Source organism: Protopterus annectens, chromosome 11.part0, assembly GCF_019279795.1.
Source record: "Protopterus annectens isolate FY-2018-M chromosome 11.part0, PAN1.0, whole genome shotgun sequence".
In the NCBI taxonomy this organism is placed as follows: domain Eukaryota; kingdom Metazoa; phylum Chordata; order Ceratodontiformes; family Protopteridae; genus Protopterus; species Protopterus annectens.
In genome coordinates this window covers 1,160,324,306-1,160,351,805 of record NC_056745.1, presented here as the reverse complement: position 1 = coordinate 1,160,351,805, position 27,500 = coordinate 1,160,324,306, and the positions used below count along the sequence as shown (strand labels likewise).

Below are 27,500 nucleotides of genomic sequence, written 5' to 3'. Positions count from 1 at the left end.
GACCATAGAGTTAACAGCGCACTTATTTGAACAGACTAGAACACTGAAGGACTATAACAAACAGTGACTTTATAGGACCACAACATTCTGGTAGTCCCTTCAGCAGTGTATTATTAGCAAATTTGTCATAATACCATGACAGCCTTCAGGGTGACTATTAACCTACAGGTTGTCAGCATTCTGTATCACAGTTCTTCACAATCTAAGTTGCTTTCCCAGAGGAGATGTCAAAACTGATCCTTATCCGTGGCCCTTCAGTACATATTAAAACATATGACCATTATCTGTGACCCTTCAGTACATATTAAAACATCTGACACTTATCTGTGGCCCTTCAGTACATATTAACACAGCTGGCCCTTATCTGTGGCCCTTCAGTACATGTTAACACATCTTGTACTCTGATGTATTTCCCATCAGTATTCTGCTTTAGTAGCTGTAAGTTCTCAGTTGTAACTGTGCTACATGTTTCACAGATATTTTGCTCTGCTAACTATGCTGTCAGCTGTCCTTCACTTTAACTTCAAGGAGATTCTTGAAATTGTTTTCTCTGCTTCTTTTGGGATTATAATTTTCTGAGGTTTACTATTACAGCCTTGAAGCCTACAATCTTAAAACCCATAATCATGAGATATAATATCAAAAGACCAAAATGCTGAAGACCATAATGTCTAAAAATCTTCAGTACTGAATAACCTCCCATTGTGAGCCCAGGAACAATTTTTAGCATAGGTTCGGAAGGGGTATGGACCCAGGAAAGAGTCCTGCAGGGGAAAAGTCCAGGAGTTTAATACTGTAGTCTTCTGCATTTTGGTCTTTTAATATTACGTCTCATGATTGTGGGTTTCAAGATTGTGATAGTAAAGCATTTTCTGCACCTCACTAATTTATTTTAGTATCAAAGACACAGTTGTCAGTCATCACAGCCTGCATTTCTTTACTTTGCAGAATCCACTGCAAGTCATATTTCACCATGCAGCAGCACTTACAATAACTTCATTTGGGGTTAGTGACTTAGCTGTTCCTCATAAAATTTATAGTTTTCTGGAAAAACAGAGAGGATTGAAGTCCACTAAATAATCACTAAATGAAATGAGTTTCAGACTTTATATAAATATAAGCTAATATAGAGCCTATTATTCTAGCAACTTTCTAAGTTTATAAGCCCAATACTTACAATCTGTCCCTATTTTTGGACCTTTACCCCTCCCCCATTATTTTATCCTTTGTCCAGATTTCTTGCACTAAGAGGTTGAGAGGTATGCTCCAGTTGTCTGAGTTTTCCAAAGTTACAGTTAAGCAATGCATCTTAAGTAGTCACCTCTGCTCATTTATAGATGTTGCTCTTTGTTTTCTTAGATGAAAATGTAAAAGGACAACTATTGTGTCTGCATATGTGTATGATCACAGATATATATGCATTTTGGTTGGACACAATAACCATATGCACATTACATAGGAGTGCCAGTTTCCAGGTGGTTTATTTCCATTTTGCTGTGAATGTAGGGGTAAGAAAAATACAGAACGAAGACTAGAAATTGTATTTAATATTCTTGATTTCTTTTCTGTATTTATAAAAATATGCTATGTTGTTCAGACAGATATTTGTAAACTTGCTTTTTTGATGTTGTTGAGGCCGCGGCGGTGCAACAGTTAACATTGTCACCTCACAGCAAGAGGTTCTCCCATTCGATTCTCGGCTGGAGCACCTTCTGTGTGGAGTCTGCATGTCCACCCCATGGTCGAGTGATGCTAAAGACATGCAGGTAGTTGCAAGCATGAATGGGTGTGCCTTCTTTGAAGGTTGGGCGTTGGGCTGGCAACTCGGCACCATAAAAATCCACTGCCAATCATGAGCGGGCCGGAGTTCCACTGTGGCTACCCTTAACCATGAAAAGCCGAACTATTTTTACTTTTTACATGTATGAAGTTTTGTTTCACTGCTCTTAAGGTAACAATTTGTTTATAAAAGAAACACAGTTCTGCTTGTACAGAGAATGATAGAAGATATCTCTTTCTGAATCATTTTGTACATTTATTAGGCTAAGTGCAAATATAAACAAATCATAGGTTCATAGGTTCATAGGTAGGTACTAGGCTATTGGCCCAAGGGCCTACGTAAGCCTAGCCAACAAGGTTCCCTGGCTTACGCCACCCAAGAAAGTTATTTTCCTGTGCCACTGTCGAGTAGAGACACAGAAATGATCCCCGGGGTGTATTTTCTATTTCCCATCCATTCATCAAGAGTTTTCTTGAAGAGTGCTAATGAAGAACTTTGCTTCACATAGATGGGTAGCCTGTTCCAGAGTATGGGAAGTCTCTGTGACAGGAATCTATCCCTCCAGCATGTCGTGTTTATTGTGGTGACAAGGTTTAGGTCCCTAGAGCGTGTAGCTCGGAGGGATTGGGATTTCTTTAGGTGTAGCATGTCCAACAGCTCTGGGTTTGACACAGCTTTATATGTTAGGCAGAGATCAGCTCTGAGTAGGCGATATGCTACGGAGTAAAGCTGGAGTTTTTTGAGGCGGTCAGTGTAGGGCATTTGTTTGAGTCTAGTAATCCTCTTTGTGAGGTACTTCTGTGGCCTTTCCAGCTGCTGCAGATGTCTTGTGAGGTGCATTCCAAAAGGGGCGTTGTACTCTATAGTGGGTCTAATCAGTGTCGAGTAGAGGGGAACGATGACCTCTTTTTCCTTGGATGAGAACCCTATTATGATGAGGTGTGCCACGTAGAAGGACTTCCTGACTACTGTGGCGATGTGACTATCAAAGGAGAGACTGCTGTCCACCTGGGTCCCAAGGTCTCTTATCACGCATTCGGTGTTAAGTAGATTGCTGCCTATGTGGTAGTTCATGGGTACAGAGTTTTACTAAAGAGGATGACACTGCACTTTTTGGCATTGAGCTTGACGCCATGGCTCTGACACCAGGCATCTGTCTCAGAGAGGCCCTTCTGTAAGATGTTCACATCATTTGGGGACTTGACCATGGCTCCTAGTTTGCAGTCATCTGTGAACTTTGTTAGCCAGATGCCTTCTGTGTTAGCCTGTACTTCACAGAAGTAGATACCAAAAAGGAGCAGTCCCAGGATGGAACCATGTGGTACTCCACTTATCACTGGTTTGAGATCAGATTTGGAGTCTGCAACTTTTACAGTGTGGGTTCTGTCAGTGAGCCAGTTGGCAACCCATCTTGTGATGTTGGGATTTATGCCTAGTTTATTGAGTTTAGCTATAATTCCAGAATGGGGGATGGTGTCGAAAGCCTTGGCGAGGTCAAGATAGGCTGTGTGAACCACCTTACCCTCATCTACGGCTTTGGTGACTGCCTCAAAGAAGTCAATCAGGTTCAGGAGGCATGATCTGCCTTTCACAAACCCGAACTGGGTGAGATCCAGAGTTTGGATGTTACCATTGTCTTTGTTTATGAGTTCCATGATGATACATTTCATGGCTTTGCAGACCAGGCTTGTCAGGCTAATAGGTCTATAGTTCCCGGGATCAGTGGTGGCTCCCCCTTTGTGGAGTGGGATAACTGTTGCTGTGCGCCATTCAGTGGGCACAAAGCCTGATGCGAGGCTATTCTTGAACATGGTGCTTAAGTGGGGAGCCAGTTCGTTCTGAAGTTCATGTAAAACGCAGCCTGGGATGTTGTCCGGTCCCATGGATGCTGTGTTTTTGGCTTTAGAGAGTGCAGCTTTCACCTGCGTAGTTGTGATTACAGGGACTCTGCATTCTTCCTGTATAGATATGGGCCCTTTAGTGGGTGAGGGGGGTAAAGTTAGCACTGAATCTATTTGCCAGGATGTTGGCAATATCAGTTGGTTCTGTAATTTTCATGCTTTTGTGCTGTAACTCAGAGCAGATCTGGGTGTTGCCATTGAGATTCTTGACATAGCTATAGAATGCTTTGTGGTTGTCCTTGGAATTAGTGGCAATTTTATTTTCGTAGCTAGCTATGGAGGATCTTATAAGGGATCTCAGCTTCTTACTGAGGATGACCAGGGAGCTCCTCCACTCATATGAATCATCTTACTATTTTGATGTATTTTCCAAGTTTAAAATGTATGCTAGTCAGGGAGACATTATTTAGTGCATTTGCTTTGATGTTATTTTTGTTGCTTGTATGAAATTTTGCTTTGTCACATTTGTGGTGGTAACTTTTGTTATAAACTAAGGTTACTCCTGCTTGTATAGCTTTGATAGCTGAATCATTTTCTAACTCTAAGATTTCACTAAGAAATAAGCAGATAAAAATGCATGGTATATTGTTCCTGTGTGATATCACATGGTGTATTATTATTACTGGTAAGATCCCATTGGACATCAAAAGAAATTATTAATTTAGTGACATCAGATAACTTCTAATATAATTTTACTGTGTATTTTTTAATGCTCTGGTCTTTTGTTCTCCCTTAGATTTGTATATCTTGAGCTTCCTATGTCTGCAAGAACTCCTTCTACCAGGTTCCGCTGGTGGCAGCCAAACCATTCTGGTCAAGGGTACGATCAATGGGCCATTGATGATATTATCATTTTATCAGAAAGAGAAAAACAGATTATACCTGTGACCTACCCTACACTACCTCAGGTATGAGAATAACATTGTACTATGTATAAAATAAAATGTTGCTCAGGACATGTTAAGATGATGTGCATCACAGAATCTACAAAAAGATTTTGATTCACTTCCAACTATGTTGCATAAGGGGATGATGCCATGACCCAGGTGACTCGCATTCAGTTAGTAACTCAGGTTCTAGTAGACCCAGGGTAGGAAGGATGTGTGTGAGTGACCGCTGACAGATTGCCCATCCTGGGGGAAGGAAAGTGGCTATGGCTTAGAGCTTGAGTGTCACCTAGAGGGAGCACTTGGTAATGCACTTGCATAGCGCAGGCATGTAGCACACACACTGCCCCCTGTGTGAGCACAGTGGTTTGGAAAGTCGGCACATGGAGCATGCTTCCTGCAACAGAAGACGCTTAATGGAGCTCAAAAGAGTTGTTATGAGGTGACTCCAAGGGGTAGGATAGGTCCCTCCATTTGTCCTGAAAGCTGTCCCACTCCCTACCACTTAACTCTTGCCATTATAGGAAGGAATGGGCTGAGTAGGCACCCTCAGCAGGAGCAAATGGGTTAAAGGAGTCATGCCTTGCCCTGAAATACATGGTTCTTTCTCACGAAGGAACAAATGGATGAGTTGGGTTAAAAAAAAGTAATGTGGTTAGAAAGGTCCAGTGGAGAAGCAAAAAAAAAAAAAATAATAATAAGATTTTGGTTTACATGCTTTCAGACTTAACAAGTGACCTACAGCTTTTTTAATGTTAACTGCACACCTTATGACAACTATTTAGATAGTCTCAAAAGACGGAGCGTAATCGAATTATCCATAGTCCAAATGAAAACTGCCAGACGAATACAAAATAAGCTGTTTAGAAAGTGAGAAAGCACAAAAAAAAAAAAAAAGAACACTAGGGTTTAGTCAGAATTTTTCAAATGACTTTCTCAGCATATACTGGTAAATAACGGTGTTCTCCTAAAACATATATTGCTTGATTCCTTGGCAAAGAGGTTTGGAATCTAACTGTGTTTCATTTAGCTGATCTGGTACAGGAATAGCCAAGGGGGTGGGGGTGAATGGGCATGACCACTTGCTTCTCCAGAGTGGAGAAGTGGTTTTATGTTCATTCAGAGGCACACAGGGTGGTATGAGCTCTCTGTTAGAGACCAAACAGACCACTGCTCATCCAGAGATGGAGAAGCATGGAATGGCTTGGAAGAATGGCCACTTATAGAAATGAGGGGATGCCCTCCACAGACAGATCATTGTATGCCCCTCCCAGTACCTTTCCACCTCCATGTGATTAGAGCTTAGAAGAAATAGCAGAAAAGGCTTCAAACCACCCATAATGGTTGCCATAATGGTGACACCTCGTGTTCGACTCTAGCATGATGAAAGTAATAAAAGAGATTCTGGACCAAGAGAAGATCTAATGGATAGCAGGCAGTGAGGGCAAAAATTAAAGGAAAAAAAACTGCCGAGAAGCAGAGGTTTTTAATGGCAATCCACCAAGAACACAGAGAATACTAGTACAGAACCTGTTACACACAGGTTCAGCACCCCCTGTCACTTAAGCAGATTCAACTGACATCATGAAAGGTGATGTCAGTTAATAAAGCCCAAGACTAGGTCAGTAAACCTTTGAGGTTAAGAATGCAGACTATCCCAAATGACAACACATTCATAGTAGGTGGGTCATTAATTAGATGCACAGACTGCACTCAAATAAATGGAAAAGGCAAAAATAATTGTCTTCTTGGGATCAAAATAAGGGATATGTCCAGGTCATTAAAAAAGGTTACCGATATCACTTACACTTTTTGCCCTTGTTAGTATTGTCATGTCAGCAGGATGAATAAATATCAGAAAGACACAGAGGATATGGTCTGAACTTCATGAGGTTTTATACCATAGGTTCATAGGTTTATACTAAGACAGTATGACAACCCTTGTAGGTGTAACCAACAATGCTACAAAGGAAGTGCCTTTCAAGGGGAGCTAATAGTTTAGATGATGATGGAATGAGGTGGAGCTAATTTGGGAGATATGTAGATAATATTTTCACTGTACTTTATACTAGAGGGAAGGGAAAAGGGAGAAGTTGGAGAAAAGGGAGGAAAAGACAACTAGAGAAGGAATAAAGAAGACTGTGATGATGCATAGCGTGGAATAGTTAGAAGGTTTTAACCGAGTCCTATGACCTTATAGGACCCACCCCTTTATTTAATTAAAATTTGAATGTTACTAAAGTTTTACACTGTCTGATATGTAAGGAAAGCTTGATCTGTAGGTGTGGAAAGCAACTGGAGATAAACAGCCCTGGATTTGGACTTGCTCATGTGCTGATTTAAGGCAGTTCATAAATCATGGATCACAAGGTCAATCTTAAGTGTTTTCCAGTTAAAGGATATTGTACATGAGCACTAGCTTTACCAAAGGTAACTGTCTTACCTTTCTTTGCATTTGGGTGTTACTGTGATTGCAGTACCATTATTAGTGGGGTCAAAACCTTTTGGAGTATTAGTGAATATTATGGGAGTTTAGAATGACTCGTAGGTTGCAGTCCTCTGTGAGACTGGGTTGTTATTATTTATCTGTACATCAGAGAAATGTATTTCAAGGAGGAGAGGACCTATAATAGAAATTTGAAGCATGCCACTAATTATATTTTGCTTTGAGGGAGACTATATTTTATTCTGATATTGTAATTTATGTTTGAGATCCAGTTAGCAATTAAGTGAACTAAAAGTTGTTTAATGTTCAGTTAAGTTAGCTTATTTATGATGTCAGATGATGATACACTAATCTCTGTAGCTGACTCATTATCATTTAACATTTAAAGGTAGAAACCCCCCAGCTAGCAACCCCTTTTCAAAGATCAGTTTGCATGAAGTGCAGTGCATTGCATTACATTAATTATTGTTAGTTAACCTTAACTTCATCCATACTATGCATGTCGTTAGCAATTTACATTAAAGTAAACATTTTTACCTATTCAAGAACATTATAACAAATCTTCATACTCATCTGCTAGATGTGTTCAGCTCAGCGCATCTCCCTTAAATAGTTTTTTGTCTGGTGTGTATATCACTTTCAAATCATATTTCTTTATGTTGAAAGACATCTTCTGGGACCGTAGAGGCATCTCATACAAAGACCTTCAGAGTATGTTTTGTAAATATTTGTGATTTATTTCAACCTGAACTTTTTTACGTAGACATATTTATGAAATTTCTCACAGCCATACATTATTGCTAACAGTTGCTTTTCTTTTTTGTGTGTCCATATATTCATTTCACTCATAAGCACGGCCAGTAGAAAATAGTCAAAAATGATATTAAAAATTATGGGAAAACTGAGAGTTTCAGTACCCGACTTCAACTATCCCCTAACAGTCTGCTATATTATATGCTACAGCTTGTTTTAATCACATTGGTTACTAGACAGATGTGATGACATATGTGGGTGCTTTCATTCTGGGTTTTCCTTAACTGCAATGAAGACTGAGGATCGTACTGCATTTCATCAAGGTGTCTAAACATCACAAACAGTGCAGCACACATATGTTAGAGATATATTCAGGTATAGCGTTTTGAATGGATTATAAAGGAAAACTAAGTATCTGTGCTTGTTTTGCTGACAAATGAATTTGCAAATTTGCGAACTGGTGCCCCTCCAACCCTTAATATATTTAGCAGTAATCCCTTGTCATAGCAGGAGGGATGGGGACATTGTCCTCTCTTCTCACGCCTGTTATTAATTTTCTTTGTTACTGAAAAAGTCTCCTACTGTGTCAAGATTCATGTGATCAAGCTCTAATACAGGGCCTGAATGATTACATGAGGAACAAAATAAATTACTTGAAAATGATTTAGCTTAGCTTTCATTATCATTTACTTCAAAACTGTGTTGCTATCCTTTCTTAAATACTTTCATAATTTTTAGTCAGAAATATACCTCAGGATTTAGAAAGAAACACTGGTGCTAAGAGCTGTGACTAAAAGGGTATACTTACATGATCAAACAAAAAGTGTTTCATAGGCATGTTAGTCACAAGGAGGAAGAAACCTTATTATCGGCTAATTTGCATGTCTCTGAATCACCTGTAACTACTGCAAGTGTACCACCCTTTTAATATAACTTGTTTATTTTAAGATTTCAGGTAATATGATGAGTATCCCTGGTGTTTAGTGGTGGTGCACAGGACCAACATTGTCATGAAGGTACAGGTATTGACCCCCCCCCCCAATTAGTTTAACTTTATCCCACCAAGACTTAAAGTAATATGTAAGATGATCCCTGATGTCTGTTGGTAATACAGAGGGCTAAAGCTCTGTTAAAGAGCTGTTTGTGAATGCTGATTGTACAAAGCTTGAATCTTTTTAAGTGCCTTTAGGGAATGATATAACTAGTATCCCTGGTGTTTAGTGCCCCCCCCCACCCTCACCCTATGTCTTTTGTGCAGCAAATATTTGTTCTGCTATTTTTAAGTGCTTTTAGTATTTAGTATAAAGAGTAACCCTGGTGTCTAGTGTTCCCTAATACCCAATATTACAGGAGTTGTTCATTAGTCTAGGGGAGTGTGGATGTGTGACAAACACATGCACATACATTCACATTTCATGCATATATTCATGTATGATTGAGCTCATGGACACACTCACCCATTAATCCTATCCCCTAACTAACCCCTCCCCTCTACTGCAGCCACCCAGGCAGACACAGTCACACACACACACATATGAACCTGGGGACACTCATCACACTGCATATACACACATGTAGCCACACATATACAAACACTCACGCACACACACACACACACACACACACACACACATCCTATCACTACTCTGTTACTAAACTCCTTGAAATCCATCTATAATGCAATCTCACCCCTTGAAAGCAATGAGTGAAAGCGAACTTTTAGCCATAGTAACTTATTGCAGCCAAGTGATTCTTGCATTACCACAGACATTTCCAGTGGGAGAATAGATGGCTAGTTAATGCAGGCTAGCCCCCCAAAATGCTTCATTAGCATTTTCTGTAGACCTAAACTGGAAATGCTTAACACAGGGTTTACACCACGCTTAAACTTTGCAGTAACATTTTTGAATCTTGACCCTTGTGTCATAATTTATAAAGAATGTGGCTTTCTTGATTTTATTCAAATGCAATATGAAAATTATGGAAACTGTGAAAGAATTGTAGGTACAATTTCCAGTGTTCTTGCTTATAAACCTTAGATGTAGTCTGTTGTAAGATCACAGCTCCTTTACCCTTCAGACTGGCATCCGCTTGCAACACAGCCAGCTTATTCACACCATAATATGTTAATGTTGGTGCACTTGTAATTATTTTCCAAAGCATTTCAAAGATTTTTTTTTATTCATAGCCACTTTACCAGGCTCCATATTGTTTAAACTGCTTTCTCAATGGCATAGTTATCTTAGATATATTAGTTGCAAACTTTACAAGATACTACATTATTCCTTTTAAAAAAAAGAAAAGAAAAAAAATTATGTTTGCTTGTCTTCTGAACTTTTTTTCATCCCCTTTGACAGTGAAAAATGACCCTTGTAATTCACACTTCTTATTTTAATTTTGCATCGGTTCTTATGTAGCTTAAAATTATAATGTCTTAATTGATTCAATAACTTTATCAGTCTCTTATCATGTCATGCCATTCTGGTGTCTAATTCTGCACTAATATATCCACCAATTATGTTTGCAACACATTACAAGTTTTCATTTACTTTTTAATACCTCCAGTGCTGAAAAAATACCAAACAGATGTCTAAGGAACCAGTACTTCCATGATGATGATGTGTTAAATGTGCACAGTTTGCTACTTTTTCTCTCGCTTTGTGTGGCAGAAACCCTTTCTACATCTAGTATTGAGGAAAAACTTAGCATTTGACATTCTTGTGTGTAAGCAAAAGGAAATGCTCTATCTTAAGTACTTTATTAATTTCTTATGAATCAAAAGAAATATAATGCTCGTGTTTCTTCATGACCGTGGTTATACAATTCAGTAACATGCTTCTTAATGACACACAGGCTTTTCATTCTGTTTAGTTCCTGTTGTACTTTACTTCCAAGCAGTCGAAGTAGTTTTCTGGCAATCATTCCTGTCAACTTCTTAGATTCATAGATTCATAGATTCATAGATAAGTACTAAGCTAACTGCCCTTGCGGGCCATTGTAAGCCTAGCCAATTATCCCTTGTGAGACTCAAACCCTGCACCTTGTGTTTGTAAGGCAAACACCTTAACCATTAGGCCACCCTCCCAACTTAGCATTTGACATTCTTGTGTGTAAGCAAAAGGAAATGCTCTATCTTAAGTACTTTATTAATTTCTTATGAATCAAAAGAAATAAGTCAGAAACTGGGGCAAAGCATAGAATAATGGGGGAACAAAGGTCCAACAATATGTTCAGATTTTAAATATCGTTCTTATAAACTTAGGACGTTTCTGGAATAACAGGATTTGTTACCATGCCATGAAGGACACAAAGTCTAAAATGCAAATGCATGTCATTATTTAATGACTTCACTCCTCAGTGATTTGCTAGAAAACAAAACATTTTATAAGGAAGAGACCAAAAATATGAGGCACAAATCTGGAGAGTTAAGACTAATGGTGAGCATTAGGTTTTAACTGTATATTGTATTCTCTACTGTCAGGCTTCCTAAACCTGTGACTAAATCAACCCAGTCATCCAGGATATCATTGTTATAAACCTGCACAGTAGTTCAAATGTCTATGTGATCACGTGTTTTGTTTTGAACACATGCAGACTTTGTTTTTTCCCTGTTAATTCACATAATAAGATGAAGTATTTAGGTGAATTAAAAATTATTCTGTTGTGACAGCTAACCAAAAGATAATACAAATATTGAGACGTTAGAAACTCTTGATTATGGGTCTACATACAAGCAGTCAAAATGTTTCCAGTCCTTTCAGTTGTATGTATAGGTTAGGCACAGAAGATATGCTGTGGACCATAATTTAAAAAGAATTAGAATTATTTGGGAGGGGAAGAGGACAAGTGTTAAGTGGGATAAGTTGATGTTCCCAACAGAACAAGGTCATTTAAGATTACCTAATCTGAAGGGATTTTTAATAACTAAGCAGTAAAGGCTCATATACATAACTTACACAAGCAGAAAGTTATAAATCAAAGTGGAAAGGTGTGATAATGAACTGGGAAGGTTGAGAAATAATGTGAGAGTAGTATTTTGGATGCAGGTTCTTAAGAAGAATAACAACAACCATACATAATATTATATTCAGAAAGTGGCATGGCAGAAAGTATTTTAAGAGCTATGCCAAAACAGGAATAGAGAAAAGAGATTTTACCAATAATGACAGCTGTAAGTAGGGGTATAGAAAATAGGCAAGTTGGAGCTGGAATTTTCTGGAAAAAGTTAGCAAAGGAACTTCAGTACTAGGAACAAATAAATACAGAGGGAAAGGTAAAAGTACGGAATTTGATCAATCAGAACTTTGGAGTACAGATTAGAGACTGCGTCCCTAGGGACTGATTACAGGTGATAGGCAAAGAGAGAGGGCTAGGGAAGCGTTAAGTGAAAGACCAGTTCTGGTAAAGTATTTAGCTGAGTGTAGAACATAAGCTGCTGTTAAAAAATTAATAAATAGTAGGACATGTAAAATAATGCTTGTTAACTATAAGAATCACTCAACATACATTTTTAATTTACAGTGATTTGTTATGGTCTGAAGAATTTCAATGGGCACGTGTGCTAAGTAACAGTGGTAACCTAAACTCACTCTTTAAGGTCAGATATTTTACTCTCTTACAGGTGGCTCAGGTGTGCCATGAGATGAACTTGCAGCATGAAACAGATACTGTTATAGAGTTCCTCAGCATTCTGAACACTGGTTATACATTAGAGTGAGTATGACATAGGTTCATAGGTTCATAGGTAGGTACTAGGCAATCTGCTAGGGCATTTATAAGCCTAGCCAGAGTGTGTTGGCTTTCGCCTCCCTTTTGGATTAGATTCCTGAGCCTCTGTCCAGCAGGGCCATAGAGGTGATCCCAGGTGTAAATTTATGATTTCCCATCCACTCATCAAGATTTCTTTTGAAGGGGTTCAGTGAGGGGCTCTGCCTAACATGGATTGGGATTCTATTCCAGAGCGAGGGAAGCCTCTGGGATATGAATCTATCCCTCCAGCATGTCCTATTTATTGTTGTGCTGAGGTTTAAATCCCTGGAGCGTGTAGCTCTAAGGGATTTGGATTTATTGAGGTGGAGCATGTCCATTAATTCCGGGTTAGACATGGCCTTGTACGTCAGGCAGAGATCGCCTCTGAGTAGGCGGTAAGCAACTGAGTAGAGCTGGAAATTCTTTAGTCGAGCTGCATAGGGCATCTGTTTGAGGCCCACAGTCCTCTTGGTGAGGTACTTTTGGGGTCTCTCTAGCTGTTGCAGGTGTTGGGTAAGGTACATCCCGAATGGGGCATTGTACTCAATTATGGGCCTGATGAGTAATGAGTAGAGGGGCACAATGACCTCTCTTGATCTAGATGTGAACCCTTTCGTGATTAGGTGGGCTGTATAGAAGGTTTTTCTAACCACTTTGGAAATGTGATTATCAAAAGAGAGGTTACTATCTACTTGGGTCCCCAGATCCCTAATTACATCTTCCGTACTTAGCGGATTACCACTTATGTGGCAGTTTGTGGGCACATTGTTTTTCCCAGAGGGGATGACTATGCACTTTTTGGCATTTAGCTTGAGGCCATGGTTCTGACACCAGGTGTCCGTCTCCATAAGACCCTTCTGGAGGATGCTTGTGTCAGCCGGAGAGTCGATTATGGCTCCCAGTTTGCAATCATCTGTGAACTTGGTCAGCCACAGTCCTCCCGTGCTTGCCTGTACCTCAGAGAAGTATATACTGAACAGGAGAGGTCCCAGGACTGAGCCCTGTGGATGCCACTTGTAACCGGTTTGGAGTCAGACATGGCACCCACAACTCTGACCATGTGGATTCTATCCCTGAGCCAGTTTGCAACCCATCTCGTGACATAGGGGTTGATATTCAAGCTGGTAAGCTTATTTATAATGCCTGAGTGGGTATTGTGTCAAAGGCCTTTGCAAGGTCCAGGTAGGCTGTGTGGACTACCTTTCCCTCATCTATGGCCTTGGTAACTGTTTCAAAGAAGACAACTAGGCTTAAGAGGCAAGATCTGCCTTTAACAAAGCCAAATTGGGTAAGGTCCAGTGTCTGGAGGTTCCCAATGTCTTTGTTTATGAGATCCATGATGATGCGCTCCATAGCTTTGCAAACCAGGCTAGTCAGGCTTATAGGGCGATAGTTCCCGGGGTCTGTTGTGGCGCCACCTTTGTGGAGTGGGATAACTATTGATGTCCGCCATTCTTTGGGTACATATCTTGTAGTAAGGCTGAGTTTGAACAGTGAATTTATGTGAGTGTTCAGTTCTTTTTGGAGCTGGTGTAAGACGCAGCCCGGGACACCATCCGGTCCCATTGATGCTGTGTTTTTTGTTTTGGAGAGGGCTGCTTCCACCTGTGTGTCTGTGATGTCTGGGAGACTACATTCTTCTGGGATAGACACTGGCCCTTTTGGGGGGGAAGGGGGGTAAAGTTTGCACTGAACCTGTCTGCCATGATGTCGGCAATGTCAGTGGGTTCATTGTAATTTTTGCCATTTTGCACCAGCTCAGAGCACATCTGAGAGTTGCCACCTAGATTCTTGATGTAGCAAAAGAAGGCCTTGTGATTATCTTTAGAGTCTTTGGCGATTTTTCTTTCGAAGCTGGCCTTTGATGATTTTATGAGGGATCACAGTTTCTTGCTAGTACTGATCAGGGATGCCTTCCCTTTTTGGGATTTTGCTCTCTCATGTAATAGTTTCCTCCTTCTGTTGTATAGCTTATTTATGGCCTGGGTCCACCAGACTGGTCTCCTGTTTTTGAAGGAGTGAGCCTTGGTTTTACTTGGGATGGCTCAATCCATGCATTCCTGTGGGTGCTCATAGAATGCATTTGTAAAGGATTCTGCGGTTTGGGCAGTGTTTTCTATTAGCCCGAGGGCTTTGAAGCTTTCCACCCCAGTCTTGAGAAGTGTGAAGTTTGCGTTTGAGAAATTTTTCACAGTGGTTTTCTTGGCTGGGGGTGGGGTCGGGATGTGGATGTCCAGTGTGATTATTTTATGGTCTGATCTTAGCAACGAGAGGTTTACCTCTAGTATGGAACATTGAGCCCCCATGTTGGTGATGACCAGGTCCAATATGTTGTCCCCTCTTGTGGGAGTGGTGACCAGTTGTTCCATGGCATTTAAGTTTATAAAGTCCAGGAACCATTGGGCAAAGGAGTTGGGACTTGAGTAGTTTTCCCAGTCAATGTTTGGGTAGTTGAAATCACCCAATATCATGGTGTTTGGTGAGACCTTCATATTCTCTAATGTTCTCAGGAATGCCGAGTGGGGGTCCTGAGACAAGGTGGGTAATCTGTAGCAAGCTAAAAACTGAAAAGCAGTTTTGCCCACTATTGGTTGCACATGGATGGTCTCCGATGCCTCGTGCAGTGCCACTAACCTGGAGGTGTGGGTATCCTTAATAAGAATGGATACACCCCCACCTTTTGTATTTCAGTCTGAGTTCTGGGGCCAAAAAGCATGATATGAGTTATATCCTGGTAGTGCTGGGGTGCTCTCTGGAGCCTTAACCCAGGTTTCTGTTACTGCACAGATATTGATTTTCTCCATACTGAGGAGTGCCTTGAGTGCATGCATCTTGAGGTTTAGACTTCTGGCATTGAATAGCATTACCCTTAGTTTTTTGTTTCTTGTGTTATCTATGGAGGTGGGTTTGTCTATTGAGCCTTGCCTAAAAAAGGCACTATGGGGGTGGCAAGAGCCTTAGTCAGTATTCAAAAGCCTAAGGGTGACAGGTGCAAGCCATCCCTAGTGAAACAACGTGGCTTGTCAAGCATGTCATCCCAGGCTGACAGACACTGGATCCCCTTTGAATGACACCACTAGCTTAGCCAATTGTTAAAATTGATCATTTTGTCTTTATACTGTGGCATCATTCTTGGTGAGGACAAGATGCTACTTAGGGTCAGGGTCATACTGGCCTGGCCTACATGATCAGAGAGCTCCTCTATGTCTCTTTTCATGTAGTCCAGGGAGGTACGTCTCAGGTCATTCACACCAACATGTACAATGACAGAGTCATATTTGTACTTGCTTTGGAATGACCTGAGTGCTTGTGTTATATGGTGGATCCTGGCACCCAACAGGCAGCTTACACTGACTTTCTCCTTGTTCAGTCTAGTGAGGGGGACGTCAGTGTGCCTGACAATAGAGTCTCCTATTACTAGTGTATTTTGTGTGTTATTTAGCCTTAAGGGCTGCGACTGTGTGGCATAATGACTTTGTGAAGTTTGTGATACGTGAATATTGCTGTGGGGTAGCGGTTGCTTGGATGTCTGCTTTGGAGGTCTCTGCTGCTTTGGCCAATTTTTATTTAGAGCCTCTGAGTATGTTTTTATGTGTTTATGTGTCTTGTTTGCTGATACAACTGGTCGATGTGAGACTGGTTGTGTGGTGCGAGTGGTTACCTTCTCCTCCTCACTGACTGTGCCAGTCTTGGGTTGAGAGAGCTCGGCCTCCACTTTGGCTGTACAGTTGCACCTCTCACATACATTTGAGTTTGTTGGAAGGAGGAGAGGGATGTCTGTGTACATAAGGCAATTGTAGCATTGCCTCAAGATTCCCAGATTCACCAGCTGGACTGGAGAGTATACCTGAAACTGCCCTTTGGACATGCCTGAATAGTTTAAAGAACTGGTTTACTGATTGTCCAGAACAGACGAATAGGGAGCCTTGTACTTCTAAATAGTATAAGAGGATATAGTGCTATAGTTTGTTAGTGCTTACTTGAGAAGTTTGAGCAAGTGCTGGGCTGTAAAAGGAAGGTTGAGTGCTTGCTTTGAGAGTCTCACTAGTTCTAAGGGAAAAATTGAAGAGCAGACTTTGTGGATCCAGGAATAGTGTAAAACTGCTCAAACTGCACTGCGCAATGTTGCGCGACGTTGCGCGATGCGCAAAACTGCGCAAATGCAGGTTTTAAGGCAAGGAGCTTGAAAGAGATAGGAATTAGCCCAAAACGGCCAATAAGCTACTAGTTGCTGAGATGAGACCACTCCTCCAGGGACAGACAGGCTGCTCAAAGCTCCCCACTCTCACTGGTGAACAGAGAAGCTTCCTCCTATCCAAGTAAGGATATGGGCAATAGAGGAACTTATCCACAGCCCAGAATTCAGAAAAACCTGAAGTCTGGACTACTCTAGTTCAGAAAAAGTGGGAAACAAGGATATTTTTTTTGTTTTTTTTTTCAACAGAACAACAGTAACTTAACAGAAAACATTGTAAATGCTTTAAACAGGCTAGCACACTTGAGTGTGTAGCCTACAACCGTTAAACAACAGAAAAATGGTTTATAGAAGTGCAAAAACAGTAAGAATGCAAAAACAAAGCTTTTGAGATCTTTAAAATAGCTAGAAACTTGCTTTTTGGCGAGAAAATGCAGTCACGGGTAGAGAGGCAGAGAAAAAAATTCTTAATCTGTTAAAAGTCTCTCTTTCATCTCACTGCTGCTTGTAGCACTCTGCAGGACATGACAAAGAGCTGTGCTGTGTTGGAAACAAGTGCAAAACCATGCAAATGCGAGTTTTAAGGTAGGGAGCTTGAAAGAGATAGGAATTAGCCCAAAACAGCCAATAAGCTATTAGTTGCTGGGCTGAGACCACTCCTCCAGGGACAGATAGGCTGCTCAAAGCTCCCCACTCTCACTGGTGAACAGAGAAGCTTCCTTCTATCCAAGTAAGGATATGGGCAACACAGGAACTTATACCACTGCCCAGTATTCAGCAAAACCTGAAATCTGGACTACTCTCGTTCAGAAAAGGCAGGAAACAAGGATTGATTTTTGTTTTTTTTGGGTTTTTTTCAACAGAATAACAGTAACTTAACAGGAAGCACTGTAAATACTTTAAACAGGCTAACGCACTTGAGTGTGTAGCCTACAACAGTTAAACAACACAAAAATGGCTTATAGAAGCGCAAAAACAGTAAGAATGCAAAAACAAAGCTTTTGAGATCTTTAAAATAGCTAGAAACTTACTTTTCAGTGTGAAAATGCAGTCGCGGGTAGAGAGGCAGAGAAAAAATACTTAATCTGTTAAAAGTCTCTCTTTCATCTCATTGTTGCTTGTAGCACTCTGCAGGACACCACAAGGAGCTGTGCTGAGTGGGAAACATGTGCAAAACTGCGCAAATGCAGGTTTTAAGGCAGGAAGCTTGAAAGAGATAGGAATTAGCCCAAAATGGCCAATAAGCTACTAGTTGCTGGGCTGAGACCACTCCTCCAGGGACAGATAGGCTGCTCAAAGCTCCCCACTCTCACTGGTGAACAGAGAAGCTTCCTCCTATCCAAGTAAGGATATGGGCAACACAGGAACTTATACCACAGCCCAGAATTCAGCAAAACCTGAAATCTGGACTACTCTCGTTCAGAAAAGGCAGGAAACAAGGATTTTTTTTTTGTTTTTTGGGGTTTTTTTCAACAGAATAACAGTAACTTAACAGGAAGCACTGTAAATACTTTAAACAGGCTAACACACTTGAGTGTGTAGCCTACAACAGTTAAACAACACGAAAATGGCTTATAGAAGCGCAAAAACAGTAAGAATGCAAAAACAAAGCTTTTGAGATCTTTAAAATAGCTAGAAACTCACTTTTCAGTGAGAAAATGCAGTCGCGGGTAGAGAGCAGAGAAAAAATACTTAATCTGTTAAAAGTCTCTCTTTTGTCTCACTGTTGCTTGTAGCACTCTGCAGGACACCACAAGGAGCTGTGCTGAGTGGGAAACATGTGCAAAACTGTGCAAGTGCAGGTTTTAAGGCAGGAAGCTTGAAAGAGATAGGAATTAGCCCAAAACGGCCAATAAGCTACTAGTTGTTGGGCTGAGACCACTCCTCCATGGACAGATAGGCTGCTCAAAGCTCCCCACTCTCACTGGTGAACAGAGAAGCTTCCTCCTATCCAAGTAAGGATATGGGAAACACAGTAACTTATGCCACAGCCCAGAAATCGGCAAAACCTGAAATCTGGACTACTCCAGTTCAGAAAAGGTGGAAAACAAGGATTTTTTTTTTTTTGTTTTTTTCAACAGAACAACAGTAACTTAACAGGAAACACTGTAAATGCTTTAAACAGGCTAGCACACTGGAGTGTGTAGCCTACAACAGTTAAACAACACAAAAACAGCTTATAGAAGTGCAAAAACAAAGCATTTGAGATCTTTAAAATAGCTAGAAACTTGCATTTCGGCAAGAAAATGCAGTCGTGGGTAAAGAGGCAGAGAAAAAATATTTAGTCTGTTAAAAGTCTCTCTTTCATCTCACTGCTGCTTGTAGTACTCTGCAGGACACCACGAGGAGCTGTGCTGAGTTGGAAACAAGTGAAAAACTGCGCAAATGTGGATTTTAAGGCAGGGGTACATGAAAGAGATAGGAATTAGCCCAAAACGGCCAGTAAGCTACTAGTTGCTGGGCTGAGACCACTCCTCCAGGGACAGATAGGCTGCTCAAAGCTCCCCACTCTCATTGGTGAACAGAGAAGCTTCCTCCTATCCAAGTAAGGATATGGGCAACACAGGAACTTATACCACAGCCCAGAATTCAGCAAAACCTGAAACCTGGACTACTCTAGTACAGAAAAGGAGGGAAACAAGGATTTTTTTTTTCAACAGAACAACAGTAACTTAACAGGAAACAATGTAAATGCTTTAAACAGGCTAGCACATTTGAGTGTGTAGCCTACAACAGTTAAACAACTCAAAAATTGCTTATAGAAGTGCAAAAACAGTAAGAAAGCAAAAACAAAGCTTTTGAGATCTTTAAAATAGCTAGAAACTTGCTTTTCAGCAAGAAAATGCAGTTGCGGGTAGAGAGGCAGCAAAAAAATACTTAATCTGTTAAAAGTCTCTCTTTTGTCTCACTTCTGCTTGTAGCACTCTGCAGGACACCACGAGGAGCTGTGCTGAGTTGGAAACAAGCACAAAACTGCGCAAATTCAGGTTTTAAGGCAGGGAGCTTGAAAGAGATAGGAATTAGCCGAAAACGGCCAATAAGCTACTAGTTACTGGGCTGAGACCACTCCTCCAGGGACAGATAGGCTGCTCAAAGCTCCCCACTCTCACTGGTGAACAGAGAAGCTTCCTCCTATCCAAGTAAGGATATGGGTAACACAGGAACCACAGCCCAGAATTCAGCAAAACCTGAAATCTGGACTACTCTAGTTCAGAAAAGGTGGGAAACAAGGATTTTTTTTTGTTTTTTTTCAACAGAACAAGAGTAATTTAACAGGAAACACTGTAAATGCTTTAAACAGGCTAGCAAACTTGAGTGTGTAGCCTACAACAGTTAAACAACACAAAAACAGCTTATAGAAGTGCAAAAACAGTAAGAATGCAAAAACAAAGCTTTTGAGATCTTTAAAATAGCTAGAAACTCACTTTTCGGTGAGAAAATGCAGTTGCAGGTAGAGAGGCAGAGAAAAAATACTTAATCTGGTAAAAGTCTCTCTTTCATCTCACTGTTGCTTGTAGCACTCTGCAGGACACCACGAGGAGCTGTGCTGAGTCGGAAACAAGTGCAAAACTGTGCAAATGTGGATTTTAAGGCAGGGAGCATGAAAGAGATAAGAATTAGCCCAAAACAGCCAATAAGCTGCTAGTTGCTGGGCTGAGACCACTCCTCCAGGGACAGATAGGCTGCTCAAAGCTCCCCACTCTCACTGATGAACAGAGAAGCTTCCTCCTATCCAAGTAAGGATATGGGCAACACAGGAACTTATACCACAGCCCAGAATTCAGGAAAACCTGAAATCTGGACCACTCTAGTTCAGAAAAGGTGGGAAACAAAGATTTGTTTTGTTTTTTTTTTTCCAATGGAACAACAGTAACTTAACAGTAAACAATGTAAATGCTTTAAACAGGCTAGCACACTTGAGTGTGTAGCCTACAACATTTAAACAACACAAAAATGGCTTATAGAAGTGCAAAAGCAGTAAGAATGCAAAAACAAAGCTTTTGAGATCTTTAAAATAGCTAGAAACTCACTTTTCAGTGAGAAAATGCATTTGTGGGTAGAGAGGCAGAGAAAAAATACTTAATCTGTTAAAAGTCTCTCTTTCATCTATCTGCTGCTTGTAGCACTCTGCAGGACACCACGAGGAGCTGTACTGAGTCGGAAACAAGTGCAAAACTGTGCAAATGTAGGTTTTAAGGCAGGGAGCTTGAAAGAGATAGGAATTAGCCCAAAACGGCCAATAAGCTACTAGTTGCTGGGCTGAGACCACTCCTCCATGGACAGATAGGCTGCTCAAAGCTCCCCACTCTCGCTGGTGAATAGAGAAGCATCCTCCTGTCCAAGTAAGGATATGGGCAACACAGGAACTTATACCACAGCCCAGAATTCAGCAAAACCTGAAATCTGAACTACTCTAGTTTAGAAAAGGTGGGAAACAAGGATATTTTTTTTTTTTTTTTTTTTTTTTTTTTTTTTTTCAACAGAACAACAGTAACTTAACAGGAAACACTGTAAATGCTTTAAACAGGCTAGCACACTTGAGTGTGTAGCCTACAACAGTTAAACAACATAAAACAGCTTATAGAAGTGCAAAAACAGTAAGAATGCAAAAACAAAGCTTTTGAGATCTTTAAAATAGCTAGAAACTCGCTTTTCAGCAAGAAAATGCAGTCATGGGTAGAGAGACAGAGATGAAATACTTAATCTGTTAAAAGTTACTCTTTCGTCTCACTGCTGCTTGTAGCACTCTGCAGGAAACCACGAGGAGCTGTGCTGAGTCAGAAACATAAACACAGAACTTGAGATGCAGTAGAAAAGTTCTCAAGCAGTACTAGATCTCATGCAGATGGACATGAATGCCCTAATTCTGCAGCCTGCAAACACACTACATTTGGCAGTAGTACTTCTTTGTCTTCAGACTATTATCATTTGTCTCAGATATACTCAGCACAAAATTAAATAAACAAATTAAAAGTAAAAATCTTGTGTTTTTACAAAGTAAAAACTGAACTTAAAAATGCCAAAAAAAAAAAGAATAGAGTGAAACTGACAGACTATTCCTACTTAGGGCAATACAGATATTACTGATTTTAAAAGAAAATCTAGATGAATGTTTTGGAGGCAGAGTACACACAATTAATGACTAAATGGTCGTAGCTGCTATAAGTGTAAAACTATTCTTGCATGTATGTATGTGGAGATATATATATATATATATATATATATATATATATATATATATATATATATATATATATATGTATATATATACACATGCACACATACACACACACACACACACACACACACACACACACACTTACACACACACAGGCACGCACGCACACACACACACACACACACACACACACACACACACATGCACACACGTGCAGAGAGAGAGAGAGAGAGAAAACCTCCCATCGAAATGACAATTAATTTATCCTGCAATGATCTACACCTAATTATTAAAACCAAAATATTGATCCACAAAGGATCGGAAAAAAAAATCACATTTTTGCACTACCTGCTAATTATATATATACCATCTCTGAGATCGTACTACAGTGGTGAAAAGAACATATTACCCAATCCCCAGTCTACCACAATCTTGTACTGGCAAAGCTGGTATATTTCAATCAGCTGATATATGATCAACTGAATCAGCTGTGCCAGATGTCACCAAGTTTCAGTTTTGATGGAAAGTAGTGTTCCTAACTATACATACACACACACACACACACACACACATACACACACACACACACACACACACACACACACATACACACACACACAGTGGTGCACAGCTACAGTTATCCCACTCCACAAGGGGGGGATCCACCTTGGATCCCGGGAACTACCGTCCCATCAGTCTGACGAGCCTGATCTGCAAAGGCATGGAACACATTATCATGGAACTTATAAACAAAGACATTGGCAACCTTCAAACACTGGACCTCACCCAGTTTTGGTTTGTGAAGGGCCAATCTTGTCTCCTGAACCTGATTGACTTCTTCAAATCAGTCTCCAGAGCTGTGGGCGAGGGTAAGGCATTCTACAAAGCCTATCTGGACCTCGCCAAGGCCTACAACACCATCCCCCACTCTGGAATCATAGATAAACTTACTAAGCTGGGTGTAAATCCCTACGTTACTTGATGGGTTGCCAACTAGCTTACTGACAGAACCCAGACTGTAAAAGTAGCTGACTTCAAATCCAGCTCCAGACAAGTGACAAGTGGAGTACCTCAGGGTCCAGTCCTGGGACAGCTCATGTTTGGCATCAACTTCTCTAAAGTACAGGCCAACACTAAGGGACTCTGGCTAACAAAGTTTGCAGATGACTGCAAACTGGGAGCCATTATTGAATCCCCTAATGATGTGCATATTCTATAAAAGGGCCTTACAGAAACAGATACTTGGTGCCAGAGCCATGGGCTCAAGCTTAATGCCAAGAAATGTATAGTTATCCCCTTTGGGAAAAAACACATACCCGTGACATACCACATAGGTGACAATACAATAAACACTGAAAGTGTGATGAGACACTTAGGGACAAAGGTGGACAGTGGTCTCACCTTCGATAACCACATCGCCACAACAGTCAGGAAATCCTTCTATGTGGCACACCTCATCACTAAGGGCTTTTCAACCAAAAAAAGGAGGTAATTGCCCCACTGTACTCCTCCCTCATTAGACCCATTATAGAGTACAATGCCCTGTTTGGTATGTACCTCACAAGACATCTGCAACAGCTGGAATAGCCACAGAAATACCTCACTAAAAGAATCACAGGCCTAAAGCAGATGCCCTATACTCACTGCCTAAAAAAACTCCAGCTATACTCTGTGGCATATCATCTACTCAGAGGTGATCTCTGCTTAACATACAAGGCCATGTCAAACCCTGAGCTGTTGGACATACTCAACTTAAATAAATCCCAATCCCTCAGAGCCTCACGCTCCAGGGATCTAAACTTTGTCATCACAATGAACAAAACATGCTGGAGGGATAGGTTCCTGACCCAGAGACTCCCCATACTCTGGAATAGACTGCCCATACATGTCAAGCAGAGTGCCTCCTTGGCGCTGTTCAAAAGGAACCTTGATGATTGGATGGGAGATAGGAAATTCACCCCGGGGATCACATCAGTCGCCCTGCTAGACTGGGGTCCAGGGAAGTAAATAAACTACGGGAAGACATATCCAGGGACTTGTTATGGCAGGAAAATTGGTACTTATGAGCAACAAAGCTGCTAGTTGAGAATCCAAAAAAATCTGGAAAAAAGAATCACATACTGTAGACAAGCTTAGCTGAGACTTCAGAGTAATCAAACAATTATAACTCATTTAATAGTCAAAATTTATTTGTTAAAAAACTAATAGATGACCACTTTCACCCTTAAATGTGCTTTGACAGATCTAAATCTGGGTTATATGACATGCAGTATTTACCTGTTTCAACACAGAGATCATTGTTAATTCACTCAAGCTGGGGTCATAAATGTATATCATAAGTGGTTTATCCAAGCTACAATAGGATAAGACTCACCTTTCATACCTGTCCTGCATATCTACTCCTGTTGTAGCTAATAGGTAATAGGTTATGTGCTGTATTCCTATCCTGTGTGCCTAGGGCATAATTAATGCAAACACTTTATAAAAATCCTCTCCCTGGTTATGTACAACTATTAGCACTTCATTGTACCTGTGATGTGATAAGTAGATGCTATTTGCCATGTTTAGATGAGGCAGCAAAATACTCAGCCAGCAGCTTCGTTGCCCACAAGTACCAGTTTTCCCTGTGGTCTTTTATATAAAGACATAGACATGTGGTCTTTTTTTTCCTTGTAGGAGGGAGACGTCTTATCCCTCTAAGGCTGGAAAACTATTGTGCCTTACTACAAGGATGTGTGCTTTTATATATATATACACACACACACACACACACACACACACACATATATATGTATATATATATATATATATATATATATATATATATATATATATATATATATATATATTTATATATATATATATATATATATATATATAAAATATATATATATATATATATATATAATATATATTTATAGGTTTACTATGAATGTGGAATAGCACTTACTTGAAAATGGGTTGGTCAAAAGCGTGTTGTCAAATTTTCGTAATGCCAGACTGAAAGTAATTGAAGTTACATTAGTGAAATTGAGTATTCATTCTCTGATATGAGGTTGATGTTATGAATGGAGATCGCAGTACAATGTGAATTGGAAAATTTACCCTTTTCTTCACTGTAGTGCAATCTTGGAGTTGGTATATTTGATTTGTAGGGGGTGTGAGTGCTTTCCTCCTGCAAAAATGTAAATGCAAACACAGGATTTCGATTACAGAATTTCGGAAATTTGAATGTCAGTCATCGCTATTATCATTTTCGACACTAAAATTCTGGCATCACCACTTTCAACTTAATGATTCAAGCATTTGATCAAAAATATTCATACTTTCAACATTATGATAGTAAACCATACACACACACACACACACACACACATATATATATATATATATATATATATATATATATATATATATACACACACACACACACACACACACACACACACACACACATATATATATATATATATATATATACATATACACACACACACACACACACACACACACACACACACACACACATATATATATATATATATATATATATATATAAAAGCTAAAATTAACCGCACTCAAAAAATTTTGAACGAAGAGAAGAAATTTTAACTAAGAACTGAACTTCGTGACAATAAAAGCATTCAAAAAAATAGTAAATCACACCAACAACTCTTGTAGAACTTTAGCGCTTTCGTCTTATTTATTATCAAGACTTCTTCAGAAAGACATGTCAAGCTAGGGCCTATTTTAGGGCATATCTGATGTAGTGTTTTTACTATATAGTTATAGGTTGTAGAGGGCACTGTGGAAATTCCGTTTTCTTCATGTGACTTGCTTTTTATATGACTCTGTTGGCAGGCTGTTCTTCTGAAATCATATTCTTTTAGTTTTTATGATTTTATTCATGTCTACAGTACTAGTTATTTTTGTAACTGTGCTGCTTATGGTTTTGATGGCCTTCTTCTGCACAATATTTGTTTTCACATTTTCTCTACCAGATTACTGTGGCTGTGACTGAAAATGATCTGATTGATCCATTCACTTGCCCAGTTAAAGATGTTAAATGAAAGAAAAAAAGAAAGAAAGAAAAACAAGAAAGGAAGACAGAACCAGATAATGCAGTTCTCCTGTCAATGAGGGAGGAGGAGGAGAACAGCTATAAAACCAAAAGTGTACCATATCACTGAGTTAAGTGGCATGTAAGATGTACAGGAACTATATCCGAACTTGGCCCTATGTTGGGCCTACTAAACCTACAGTAGTCACTCGTCTGTGTGATGAAAGAAGAAGAATATAGAATCCCTCATGGAAAGACCTTTTGGATTTTTGACATGCCCACGTGGGAGGCTGTTAATCCAATATAACTGTTGATGTATGTGTGAACCCATAAGCAGAATGTCTCATAAAGTGATCTTGTATAGAAGAGTTCAGTGGTGTTTGTACTAGTTTTGCCAGGTCCATTTCATCTGTTTCAAATAGACTGATATCAGTTATTTTGCCAATAGTAATGGTTGTCATGAAATGGTCCTAGACCCACCTTCTGCAAAAGATTTTGTCCTTCGGTGTGTACCTCTTAGAACTGTGTGCACCCAGATGTTGTAGCAGAAGAAAAAGACTGTTTAGCTCAGCAGTTGTCTTATGTTTAGATCTTATTGCATGCATACAGTCATTACAGTTGTTTTTTATTTTTTGCCTTGTGCTTGAGTTTCCTACTGTGGGGTGGAAGATGTCTGTCCTGGGACCTGCCACGTAGTAACCACAGTTATCCTTACTTATGGGGAATCTTCTTCTGAGTTTTATTTTGCTTTGCATAGTAATACCTCATGACTTATACAATCATTGTCATACTGCAACTGATAATACTGTCTTCCTAAAGTAGGGAACATTATGCAGCAAATGATAGTATGACGTGTATAACAGAGTGTCTTTGTTTATATTTATCAGACATCTATACATACACACAGACACACACTCAGATATATGTACATGTATATATATATATATATATATATATATATATATATATATATATATATATATATATATGTATGTATATGTATACATGTGTATATATATATATATATATATATATATATATGTATATGTATGCATCTATTTCATTTCGCCGAAAATCCATTTCACCGAAAATTCCTGACATATGATCCAAATTGCCAAAAATAGTACTGACAGTGTCTATGCCCTTTTCCTCCACTGTACTGCGATCTCGGAGTGAGAATATTAATGTAGGGGGGGTTGTGGGGGGCACAGCCCCCCACACCGGTTGGTGTGGGGGGCATAGCCCCCCCAACTACTTAGGTTATAAACTACTTATTTACCCTTGTCATAGGCACTGGACAATATAAAACAATCCTAGACAATATTAAACTGTACTGGGTGGGGGGGGGCTTTAATATTCTCACTCCAAGATCGCACTACAGTGGGGGGAAAGGGCATAAACACTGTCAGTACTATTTTTGGTGAAATAGATTTTTTATATATATATATATATATATATATATATATATATATATATATGTGTGTGTGTGTGTGTGTGTGTGTGTGTGTGTGTGTGTGTGTGTGTGTGTGTGTGTATATTATCATTGCACA

At 39.8% G+C, this 27,500-nt stretch overlaps 1 protein-coding gene across 4 annotated transcripts in view; it reads left to right on the top strand.

The window, feature by feature from the left end:
- Positions 1-27,500, top strand: part of RELN (reelin) — a 3,085,913-nt gene that overhangs the window by 2,170,082 nt on the left and 888,331 nt on the right. For all 4 annotated transcript variants that reach the window (XM_044088524.1, XM_044088525.1, XM_044088522.1 and 1 more), the window contains exon 26: positions 4,418-4,589. In XM_044088524.1, coding sequence (XP_043944459.1) covers positions 4,418-4,589 — 172 coding nt within the window. The remainder of the gene's footprint in view (positions 1-4,417; positions 4,590-27,500) is intronic.